At 37.6% G+C, this 12,789-nt stretch overlaps 1 protein-coding gene across 1 annotated transcript in view; it reads right to left on the bottom strand.

The window, feature by feature from the left end:
• NHLRC2 (NHL repeat containing 2) overlaps positions 1-12,572 on the bottom strand; it is a 37,763-nt gene extending 25,191 nt beyond the window's left edge. Inside the window, exons 1-4 of the mRNA XM_027459739.3 lie at positions 12,332-12,572; positions 10,193-10,345; positions 2,780-3,235; positions 1,073-1,194 (exon numbers count right to left, since the gene is read on the bottom strand). Coding sequence (XP_027315540.3) covers positions 1,073-1,194; positions 2,780-3,235; positions 10,193-10,345; positions 12,332-12,494 — 894 coding nt within the window. The 5' untranslated portion in view covers positions 12,495-12,572. The remainder of the gene's footprint in view (positions 1-1,072; positions 1,195-2,779; positions 3,236-10,192; positions 10,346-12,331) is intronic.
• Between the last annotated feature and the right edge of the window lie 217 nt (positions 12,573-12,789).

Below are 12,789 nucleotides of genomic sequence, written 5' to 3'. Positions count from 1 at the left end.
AGGATGTCCTATAGCTGACCGATTATTTTAATTCTTGGATACCATGATGGCAAACTTAAATAAAAGGGAACAGCTACTTATCATGAGAGATGCTGAAGCAATATGACCCAGAACTTCAGCAGTTTCTGCACTCTGTTAACCGTAACACCTAATTATCTCTGGTCAACAGGCTAATGTGGTGATTATTATGAAGATGAAGGCCTTAGACCAACAGGGCCACTTGGTCCTTTCCAGTTTAAAACCGGTAGCCAACGACAATGAATACAGCGCAGAGGGCTTCTAGGGTAGTGCTCTGATTGAAACACTGAATGAATGTGAACATACTGAACAGTAAAAAAAGCTTTTTGAATTGAGTAAGTGTGTACCTCTTCTGATCATGACTCAGACATCCTACTGGCTAGTAAATATGAGTAAATATCTTCTGAGATGCATAAAAACTTTTATTAATAAGGTAATATGATATTGCTTCAGCAAACTTCAGATTATTCCAAATTTTGCCTAACTGGGTTTAAGATTCAACTCCTGTTTATACTGAGCAACATTCCTATGCACTAAAAACTTCAAGTATTTAGTTAAAAAAGAAAAAATCAACACACAAATAATTCTGAAATTAAAGCAGGTATGCTTACAGGACCAAACAACTAGTTAACAAAAATTCAGATATCCACCAAACCATAAGAGTACAATAACCTTAGATAAGGATCTGAACTGTAAGTGAAATAGAAACAGCTTCTACTTCCAATACTAAGAATAGACGTTTCTCATAACAGGAAAGCAAGAGTCACAAGTTAAAAAAAAAAAAAAAAAAGCTATCAGTTATGCTAGAACAAGAGGCACATTCTTCATTTCTAGATGATCTTAGAGGTCCTTTCCAACCTGAATGATTCTATGAACGGAAATACAAAAGCATATGTAGCCCTTTAAAAATGGAAATGCACAACAATATTTATTTATATTAGTCCAAATTTCCTTCCTGATGTTGAAGATATTTGTAGAATAATTAATTTGGTATAAATTTTCACCTGTGTAAGCAGGGGAAGTACAAGAGGTTGTTTCCTTATGGAAAATTTACCTTTCTAATTAGATGATTTTCTGTATCAGCTACGTAAATAACATTATTTTTTATAGCAATTCCTTGTGGTGAGTTAAAAGATGCCTCTGAAAATCTTCCATCTTTTCTTCCACTGTTTGGACCTATAAATGAAACAAAGCAAAACTCATTTCAGAAAAATAAAACTTAAAAAAAAAACAAAGTGTATGTTTTTAAACCTGTAAGATAATTACATATTCTAAAAGATGCTTTCATTGCACCTTGTATAGCCTTTTTTTTATTCCTAATTAACAGCCAAACCATTACCAAAAGCAGCCAGCACCAAAGATTTAAAATTCCAAAACTCAATTACATTTCAATGATTTAGATTTTGCTGTAATTACACTGAAACTAATATTTGATTAGCAGCACTTTCTTATTAATAATACAAGCTGACAAAAAGATGACACGCAACTAATTACACGGAAGAACAGTGAGAATGATGGAGTGACAGCCTTCTGTATAGCACAAAGAGGAAAGAGAGGGAGGAACATGACCTGAATAAAACAGTGTGAAGGTAAGCATCGCATTTATAGGGAGTAACATTTAAAGTGCATTAGCACTGTGTGTCAGCAAAAGACATTTAGATACATGAGTTATTATGTGTGCATCATGATTTGTGATGCAAATATAGTAATTTCAACCTTTGTGCATGCCCACATTTATTACAGTATTATCAACTTCGTTACACTATTTTCTGCCCACAAAATCACTTAACTGAGTCACTGAAACACGCAAACTTTTACAACTTACTCTCAGAAAACAATTTAGACGTTAACAGACATGAAACATTGAGGTGCTGCTGTTTCAGTTTCCGATAATTCCTCTTGTAACTACATCAGGATGCCCATTCATAGGGAACAGCACAGAGTGCCAAAGGAAGCAGGGGTACCCATTCAGAGATAACAAGACTTCCCTCCAAGTTGCTATTTAATGAATATCCCAGAATACTAAAGGGTGTTTTGCTGGCAGAGACTTCATCTCACATACCAAACAGAAAACAAATTGTCTGACTCTTGTCATAAGAAACCTTGTTTGTACTTCCCATAGAAGGGTATTAAGGTCTTTATCAGGTTAGCCTGGATAATTAGCCTGTCTATTCAATGCACTGTTCCATCAAATAATGAAATATTTCCTTCCTTTCTTAAAACAGTAGTGCCACTGGTATTTTTCTGAAGTTTGTGAATCCTATTGAGGGATGTTCTTCATTTAAAACAAACAAAGAAAAGCACCCCCAAAACACACCATCAAAACCATCAAAATTCCATGTTTGTTTTTTCCTCTTGGAAAGGGAAGTATTTTTATCTCTTTTCCCCATCTTGATGCTGGATGTGAATGTATGTCACTGAAATCTAAACACATTTGAAACTCTTTCAGAAGATGGTTGGACCAGATGATCTTGGAGGTCTTTTTCAACCTTAATGATCCTATGACTCTATTCTTTTGTAATTCATATTGGCTATCACATGAAAATACAAAACTTAGTCAATGAAATAACGACAACAAATAAGGGACACCTCAACCAGTTGCATTAACAGAGCCTCCCACTGATGGTACTACGCTATATTCCCTCACCTCCTGCAAAAGTGATTTTATAAGAAAAAAATTTTATCAATGCTTATGAACTGCTAGGTCCTAGCAGCACCACCGAATATAGTCTACTCCTAAATAAAACTTACATAATCTTACCTCCAATAGTGTGCAGAATCTGCCCATTTTTCTGAGTAACCAAAATCCTGTGATGTCCAGTGTCTGCAATTACCAGCCTTTCTCCTGAATTATCTACTGTCACTTTGCCAGGAAACAGCAGGGGAGAAGGTGGGAGGGAGTCCCTGTATAGCTTTATTCCAATACTGTTGTCCTTGATTTGTCCTCTCTCCTTGTAGAATTTCAGTGCTACAGAAGTAAACAAAAACAGCTTCTCCTTGTGGCCTTCTCCAACAAGCGAAAAGAGCATGTTTCCACGAGGGCCAAGAATGACCAGAGTTGGCCAGCAGGACACTTCTAGCTCGTGCCACAATGTTGCATCTGCATCATTTACTACTGGGTGGACAATGTTGTATCTCAGAACTGCACTCTTGATGTTATCCAGGACTTTCTCATTCGGGAATTTCGCTGAGTGGACACCAATAATAACAAGGCCATCTGAAAGGAAAAATGAAGTATTGCATTGAAACATACCTGTAGTTCAATTAAAAAAAACATGTAAGAAGGAAGCACAGGTATCCCACAACATTACTAACTGCTTCCCAGAAAAAAAGGAAAGAGGATTTGAACAAATAAAGAGCATAATATGTTATATATTGTTCTTAAGCCCTGAATCTCTAAGGCAGAAAATTCTTTCAAAATGAACTGCTACAGCTTAGCCACGTTTGACTGATGCTTTGTTCTTTCAAGTGTTTAGGATACCTCTTTGACTTTTGCTTCCTTTACATAGCTATGTTGTTTACAGAAAACTAATTATTTTCCACTCTAAACTAGTGATCACGAGTCCAGAGTTATCTTGGCATATCTCACTCTAGATCAATTTAAAAAAAAACAAACAAAACAAACAAACAAACAAAAAAGAGGCACCTAAAATCAAATAGTATCCTATATTTAAAATTAAAAAAAAGAGAATTAATTATAATTTTTCCCCTCCCCTTACAGTTTTTAACCTAATTTCTATACTTAGTTAATAAAGACAACGAAAAGTTCAGGTTTTCCCACAACAGAGGGAACTGCACTTGAAATCCTAGTGTGAAGGTGCTGCACAAGCACCAAGTAATATAATTCAGCTTACATACACAGAATACATAGTATCGAGCGTAAAAATGATCAAAAAAGCACACAATTACCAGAGTCCTTGAATTGCTTTTTTTCCTCAGTTTCATGAAATTCAAAAAGAAACACAAATGTATGGCTCAGACTTCATTTGCTTTTCTCTGCGCGACAAAAAAGAAATATACATCCACCCCCTGCAGACACTTACGTAAGCAGCCCCAAAATTTCCATTCCCCCTACCTACTCAACAGAAAAAGAATGACGAGCCTTCCTTTTAGTTGAGTCACTTTTTGGTACGTCCTAGGAGCAAAAAAAGGACCCCTAACAAACAAACACACACCACTACAGCCTTTTTCAGAGCCTTAAATTACGTTTTACCAGCAGAACCTCTACCAAACGCAATGAGCTACGCACATGACATCAACACCGTATTTCGTCTCACTTTGTACCAGAGAATACTTAGCAAAGAGCATCATCTTGTTAGTCAGAATAACTTGTCAGATCTGTGATGATTTGGGTTTGGGAGTATTTTTATTAAACTTCAGAGATCTGAGCAAAATAAACGAGCCTGTCTGAACCATGACATTTGATTAAATTTCAGAACATTCCATTTCCAGAGTCTGTTGCTCACTGCCATCACGAGACATTTAGTATTTTTCCTCACTAAAGCAAGGAAGATAACAACAATAACCATGCAGTTGTAGGAAGATGCGATACAACAATTTTAAACCAGAACTGTTGATCTAATGGAAACCCTACATTCTGACCTTCCTGTGTATCCACAAATCTTTTTCTTTCTGGATAGCGTTGAGTTTTTTGTACCCACAGATAACAACAAGGACCCTTCTACTACTTTGTCTAATTTAAAGTTTTGAACTTTTATCTGATCATTTGTGTTATTTTGAGAAGGGTGAAATTAAGTGGGAAAGAAGAATATCCATAGAGCTGACACCCAGCTTGGTTCAATTCACTCCAGTATTAGAAAATATTTAGACAGCAACAACAACAAAGTGTTTTCATCCTCCCCTCCAGTCAGGTCTAAACAAATATTGAGCATTTATAACACCCTCATTATTAACATTCAAGTATCTGTAGCATTTCCTTCCCTCCCCTAGTCATCCAACGTCTATAGGTGGATCCCTTGTAGCACCACAATTTTTTTCAGTCATGGAAGTAACATGAAAAAGAAAAAAAAAAAGATGACTTGGAGGCCTTACAGGGTGGCACGGAAAAAGAAGAGACATTATCCAACCTAATCCAATTCTCACAATGCTTATACTTGGAAATAAAATCAGTGCAGACCCCTGAAGAGTTTCATGAGGTTCTTAAATTACATTCACTTTGAATTACTACGTTGTATCTTAAATTCATTTGTGCTCCTTCAAATATTCACTGCAATCAAAAATGTCATATTGTACCACTACAGACAAAATAGATTTGGTTGAATAGCTATTAAGTTTATAAAAGCAGGATACAATTTGCAATTTGAAAGGATAAAGGCTGATGCGCAAAGTCACTCAACTTCCGTTATTTGGAGTTGACTTGACTAATACGGTTACGTTTTGTCCTAAGCAAAATCCAATGGAAATAGCTGTCCCCAAAGGTCTCTAATCTGGAAAAGACTAATTTTAGATAAATGTTTTCTCAGCAAAGTTTTAAGAAGATTTCAGAGCATCAACAGTTTTAGTTACTCGAAGCAGTAGTTACTTAGATTTTTGATGACAATTTTTGTCCTTATTAAAATAACCATTTGTTACAAGGGAATGAAGACTTCGTTTACCACAAATCTAATACAAACAAAACCTAAATATTTTCAGTAACATTGCTGACAAATTTATTTCTCATCTTCTAGATTCTCACAGTTTTCAGAACAATGCCTCTTTTCCCTCTCCTGTTTCTCTTTCCCTTTTCCATTTACAACTGCAAATATCAAGAGCCAGAATTAGTTCTTTAGGATGAGAAAATTACAAAAGAAATAGCTCTTTGCAGCTTGCACGTTAATGCATCTTTCTCCTTATCAAAGGCATTTATTTTATTTAACAGCATTCTAACATTTCATATTTTATTTCACAGGAAATGTATATTTTTCCACAATAACTCACGCATCACATATTTTATTTAATTTAGGATCAACTAATATGCCACAAGTCATTCTGAATTGGAAATTTACATGTCAGATCATTCCTGTTATTTGGCATTTTCTACCTTATCCATTAAAACGCCTCCCTAATATAACCCTGGGCACGTACGTAAAAGCAGAATGCTTTTGTACAGCCGTTCTCTGAAAGCAGTGCAGTTACAGCCAGGGGAGTTCAGCACTGCAAGAAGGGTAACACCAGCCCTCTGATCAGAAAAGGGCCCAGAAGACACTTGTAAGCAACCACATGCAAGGAGAGAGGTTTGAACGGAAAGCAGTATTTGGTTTTAGGTTTTCCTCCTAGCTTTATGGTAGGGGTGGGGTCTGGCTAGCTGACGTATCTTTCTTCTGCCTCTGCTCTTCCCAGGCAGGAGCCAGAGAGCTCCACCACCATGCCTACACTGGCTGCTCTCAGTTACTTGACCATTTCTTTAAATCACTTTTCAGTTCTGTCATTTGACCAAATTTTGACCAGACTGGGCCTTAGATTTAAGCAAAATTTCAAATCCTGCTTTCAGCACTTAAAATCAGCCAACAGTCCCACATTATGCCAACACTGAATGTGACTAAGTTAGACTAAAAGTGAGGTTTTCTTCTCAAATTCACAGTCCTTGACTTCACTGGCACATGAAGAATGCTTATTTTACACAAACCCATTCGAGTTCAGAAATCTTTGCTTTGCTTCCAGGTAGGGATTATATTCAGGCATTCGCTACGTTTCGCCATTGTTTTTTCCGACAGCATTCCAAATTCCTCAGGGTCTGACTGCCAGCACAGTAATCCATGCTGAATTGGTCTGAATTTAGGATTGCAGCCTCTTTCTTTAGGTTGCTCTTCTTCAGCCTACCTAAACATACAGCTGCAAATCTCTTCTTTCCCTGTTGCTCAGTGGATCTTTTTTTTTAATTCAGTTTTTGTAAAAACAAAAGCAAACAAACAACATGAATAATAATGCCAAACCTTCTTCTCACACTCTTGAAGATTTCTACAATTCAGGTGATATTAAACCATGACATTCCCCTAAAGTTTTGCCATATGATCCTGTCTAAACTCTCATCCCAATGGTTTTATTTCTAACACCATGTTTTCTACCCAGCCATTAAAAACATCTGATGTGATAGGAAGATACGTCCAGTTTGTTCTGTTCTGCAATGCAAAAATCCAGATGCTGGCTTTGGAAAGCATTCCTGTCATGAAGAACTCTACGCCAATTTGTTTCTAGTGCCTGCACTGTTTGCTGTTTTTTGTTTTGTTTTTCATTTTGAAGCTTAAAGCAATATATAACATGGATTATGGGATAACTCTATATTACCACAAATGACCGGGGAAAAAAAAGCTTGTCCTCTTTTTCTTTTTTTTTTAAAAAAAAAACAAAAAACAAAAAACATATTATAAATGTACAAAGCCAGAGGAGAAATAATCCCTTTCTTGAAAAAGGGAGTAAGTGTTTCAGGATGCATTATGGTTGTCTGACACCTGCTGAAGGAAAGAAGTTTTCTACAGTAATGCACACTGCATTGCTAGCATTTGATGAATTAGCTCTGCAAAAATGGAAGGCTGCCAGAGCAGCTATTGTTTTGGCAGCACAATCCCTATTTAATTTTTATTTCAAGTCAATTATTTTGATGGTTTTGTGGTAGACATGCAGGAAAGGCAATTAGTTCATATCTTAAGCACTTGTATTATTGAGCTCAGAGGAGTTTAACTAATTTAATGTCAGATTGGCTTTTTATTTGGAAATTGAGAACTATTTTTCTATTTTGGCCCTTGTCCCCAACTGTAAAACAGTATTAATGGAGAAGAATAAGAAGAATAGCATCTGCAGGAATGGTAATATTTCAATATGAGAACAAAAACCAGTAAAATTCCGCACATTAATTGAATAAAACAAGTATACAGATAAATTAAAAAAAAAATCACTGATACTGTCTTTGCCAATCCTGCCTGCACAGTACACTGCTGTAAAACAGCTCAAACTGTAGTATCGTAAACTGTTGAGCTCTGAACAGCAAGTCAAACATTTTAACTACAATAGGATCAGCAGCAGTACTTATAATTTGTCCGTCAAAAGCATCGCTAGAGCTAGAAGGACAATACTATACTGGACACCTGTATAGCACATATATGTTATAATATCCTCTCATGAAGAAAACTTGTGTGGAAACTGACAGATGTTACACTGTGATATAAAAACATGCACACCATTTAAAACACTTTATTTGAAGGATTATAGCAGAGCACAACACTGGACTTATGCCAAGCTATTTCTGAATATTAAAAAGTACTCCCTCTTATAGAAGTCATTTCTGGACTGCTGATAACATGAACTGAATATGCACTGGAGTTTAAAATAACTTTCTGAACGCCACTTGAAAAACAGAAATAGCTCCACTGAAGATAGCAATGAGAACGTATCAGATAAAGATGCTAGGCGACATTTAATCCTATGGAAAGCAGTCTTTATTTTGAGACAAATCTCCTTGAGTTCCAGACAATAGAACTGTGTGCGTATATACTAAGACATTTAATGGCTTAAAAACATCTTAAAACTACAGACTCTCAGGTTCGGACATCTCACGTCTGATGATCACACTGAAACTTCAGCAACGTATTCCACATACGCCAGTATTTGAACCATGTGAACAAGAAAAGAATAATCAGAATATCAAAAAATATCTACAGAAGGTACAATCAAAAACAGATACTGCTATTAATTATATCAGTATTAAGATTTGTTCTCAGTTATGCAGAAAGATGGAGGCAACAGTCGTTCAGCTGTTCAAACAACAGATTAAGATCCAAATGCACAGTGACATAGATATCTTGTCAGAGTAAGATGCTTGTTTTCACTCTTACACTGTCTGCTAGATCAGGACCTTCTGTCACTACCACAGCACTGTAAATATGTAGATTAAACATGTATATAAATGCTATGTTTACAAAGCTGACGTTTAATAAAGTTACAATTTCACTAAATATTCTTTTTCTTCCAGTTATGAGGTATGAGGTTGGGGAACCAGCTGAGTGAAAGTCAATCTTCCCCCCATCCCCTGAAGGAAGAAGAAACTTCCATTAACTAAACATGACAGCAGATTAAAATGTAATGAAACTCCAGAATCAGGATGAATATCAAGATACCTGCATTAATATATCTTGATATTCTTACAGTATTTCTGGTACACCTGACATCCTTTCAACTTCAGTCTTATTCTTCCAATATTTCTCAAATTTATCAAGCCAAACAACTTAACTTTCCATAGCAGGATTACCATTTAAACCTACAATATATGAGTGAACAACTTAAAGTTGTAATTTCAAAGATGGTTATTTTTCTAGTGGGAGTAGGTAATGCATGAAAATAAATGCTGGCAAAATGAAAATCAAATCAGAAGAGCAAACAGAGAATCGGAAATGTAAACATTATAAGGCAAGGTTATTTTTATTATAGTATTTAACACAAGATTTTAAGGACCAAAAGTTAACACTGTTCATCTCATCATTTAGCCTACCAAAATAGCCAAGTTAGCAGCTGATACATCCCTGGGTAAGACCACGTCTTCTCTCTGACAAGTCATCAGGATGACAAGAGACTAAATTCTAAATAGGAGTTACCCTGCATTTTCATTCATTCAGAGAGAGATTGAGATTTTATCTCAGAAGTGAAATTAAAGGGATTAATTCCCTCTCCAGAACAGAGGATTACTAACTGAAAATAAGGCAATGCAAATACCAAAAAGTAAACATTAAAAAATCCTAAACCATGTTTACATATTTTGCTATTTCAGTTAGAAAGGGGGAAAAAAGGTCATTAAACTATATCCGTTCTACCATCTGTGTAACATTTTGCTCAGAGCTGGTTACTAAGTAAAGTGTACATCTATCAACTTTGAGCCCGCATCTTACGTCCTCACATTTCGTAAACCGCCCTATTCATGAGGATATAGGATTTGTGCTTCAAGCACATATCCCATTTCTTTATTTATAGAGACACAACAGATGCCATATTTAACCCCATCTAAAAATGCGATGAAAGCATAGCCGGTAACCTTTTTTTTTTTTCTTCCAATACTTTAAATATTAGAAGACATTTTTAGGCACCCCTGAAATTTTGCCAGCTGTTTAGTAACCAACAAAGTGACTCAGCTACTCCACCTGCAACACTGCCAGGAAATTTTGTTCCAAGCAAGCCAAGGCTCTTTTACCTTTATCAGAGTACTGCTGCTCTAACTCGTGGAGATCAGGCAGCAGGTGCAAGCAATTGATACAGCAGTAAGTAAAGAAATCCAACACCACCACTTTTCCACAAAGGTCTTTGTGAAGAGAAATAGGACCTTCGGTGTTCAGCCATTGTAGATCTGCAATTCAGAGAGCAGAGATACCCAGTCAGGGGAAGGGTAGGGAAAGACACGCCTGATTTACATGACAACACACATTCCTAGTATATTTCATTAAAGAAAAGTTACAACATAACTTTCTAGCAAGTACAAAAGCAAAACAGATGTCTCATATTTATCAAACCCACCCTTGTATTATACAATTCTTCAAAATTAGTAAATGAGAATATTAACTAAATGTAATGTGGAAGAGTTGTTTATATAGTTAAATTGTCACCTTTTAATCAAAAGAACATGCAAACCTCGGAACAATTCCCATACATTTTGAAAAATTATCTACGTTATTCAACACCTAACAGTCATAGGTGTAATACCTATTTACTTAAACTTCAAAGAAAAGCAAGTAAGTTAATAACCCATTACAAAATCTTACAAAATCATTAAGGGTTTAAAGAGCTAGTTTCAGAAATGACAGCAACATTTTTGTACTTAGAGCTTTGATCTTGATTTTCAACAGTTTCAAATGACAGGTGTGAAATAACACTGCCACCTGGGAATATAACCCCCTCACATATAGTCAGCAGTACTCCTGGACATTTATTTCAATTACTTGATGAAACATTAAGGCAATATTTCCTCACTGGTAACTTCTTATGGGACCAATTCCTCTGGTCCCATAAGAAACTGGTATCAAGGCATAAATGTCCTAGATTACAGTTTGCCATTATTTCCATCCAACTCTTCTGAAAATAACGGGATCAAAACCAGATAGCTAAGTCCCATTGTAAAGTTGAACTAAGTTTTTGATGAATTATGATTTTTTAAACATATTTACTCTGATTAATCTAAAAATACTCAAAACTTCCACCCTGTCAGTTTCAGCAAACCAAGTTCTTATGGCCCCAGAAGTTACAGCTACTCAAGTCAGCAGGTTTGTTTCCTCCTTCAGTAAGCAGAAATTTATTTCCTACCTATATACTATATACATATATATTTAAAAGGATAAATGAATGCACAAACGTTCAGATTTGGTGACAGTAATTACAATAATTTATGCATTATTTCTGCTGTGTATGGACAAGACTTTCCACTTGGCTTTTTCAAAAGAAAAGAGCAGGTTATTTGTTTTATGACGTATCTTCCCTCTTCAGTAGAATTGGGATATCTTTCCTAAAAATAAACTGGAAATAAATAACTCTGGCTACTATTTGAGCTGATTTCTGCAGAATATAAGCTTTGACAGAAGGCAGAAACAGAAATATTACTGATGACGAAAGTGAAAATTCAATTCGGGAGTCCAAATCCAGACAGAAAAAGCATTCACTTTGCTTCATTGGTTAAAAGTCAGAATTCACTCCTATGCTAAGTGTGTGGTTTTAATCCCACAGTTTATCTGCTTAGGCCTCCGTCTTGCAAACTCCTTAATCTCTCAGAGTCCCAGAGAGCCTCACTTAGGTTACAAGGACCCCGAGCAGGACTTGCGAGACCTTTATGTAACCCTCGATTCACACTTTTCACAAGAAGAGGTGGAGAAATATGCGAAACACGAAGGGGAAACAGGCAGAGCCCTGAAGGAGGAGGATGTCTCCAGCACAGCATGCCTTAGAGTGCAGGGATGGAAACTGACGAGCGGGAAGCCAGGGAGAGAGAGCTGAGAGCGGGAGGAAGCTTCCTGTCAACACACTGGAGGAAAACGAAACGCTTTATTGGAGGGAAAACAAAAAAAAAGAAGTCAGTGAAGCTAACGGAAGAAAGAGGATTTAAAGAACATGATTTTTGCAACCGGTACCAAACGAGCATCCATAAGGGGCTTCCCTTATGTTGCCCTTTACCCCCCCGGGGGGCTTTTGAAGACTCAGAGCCCCATAACCAGATAAAAACACCTTTAAAGAGAGCCGCTCCCAGCCTCGTCACCCAAGGCACCCCCTCAGGGTGAGCCCCTCAGGGTGAGCCCCTCAGGGCGAGCCCGGGGGGGCACCGGGGCCCATCGCGGGCCCCTCCACCCACCTCCACCGAGCTCGGGCACCGTCAGGTCCCGCTCCCGGCTGTCGGCTTTCTGCAGGTAGCCGTAGACCAAGGCCTCCTTGTCGCGGGGGCTGTCGGCGTCCAGCAGGCCGTACTCCAGCTGCGTCTGGGCGGGCCGCAGCCCGGGCAGCGCCCCCGCCGCCATGGCGCCTCCCGCCCGCCGCTGCCGCCCTGCCGTTTGGCCGCCGCAGATTCGACACGCGGGCGGCACGGTTGTAATTAAACAGTAATAATTAAAAATAATGGCCAAGCGCCGCGCGCGAGCACGCCGCAAACTCGGCTGTGTTAAAGGGGGGAGCTGGTAATTCCTCCCCGATTTTTTACAGGGCTTCTGTTATCCGGAGGAGCATATTCGTCAGGAGAAGCTCCCAGCGCGCCAACGCCGGCTCGGCAGATTCCACACAGCCTTTTATTTTCCCGCCTTTCTCCTTTTTTAAATA

Source organism: Anas platyrhynchos, chromosome 6, assembly GCF_047663525.1.
Source record: "Anas platyrhynchos isolate ZD024472 breed Pekin duck chromosome 6, IASCAAS_PekinDuck_T2T, whole genome shotgun sequence".
Lineage (NCBI taxonomy): Eukaryota > Metazoa > Chordata > Aves > Anseriformes > Anatidae > Anas > Anas platyrhynchos.
This window is presented reverse-complemented; position numbering and strand designations above follow the sequence as displayed.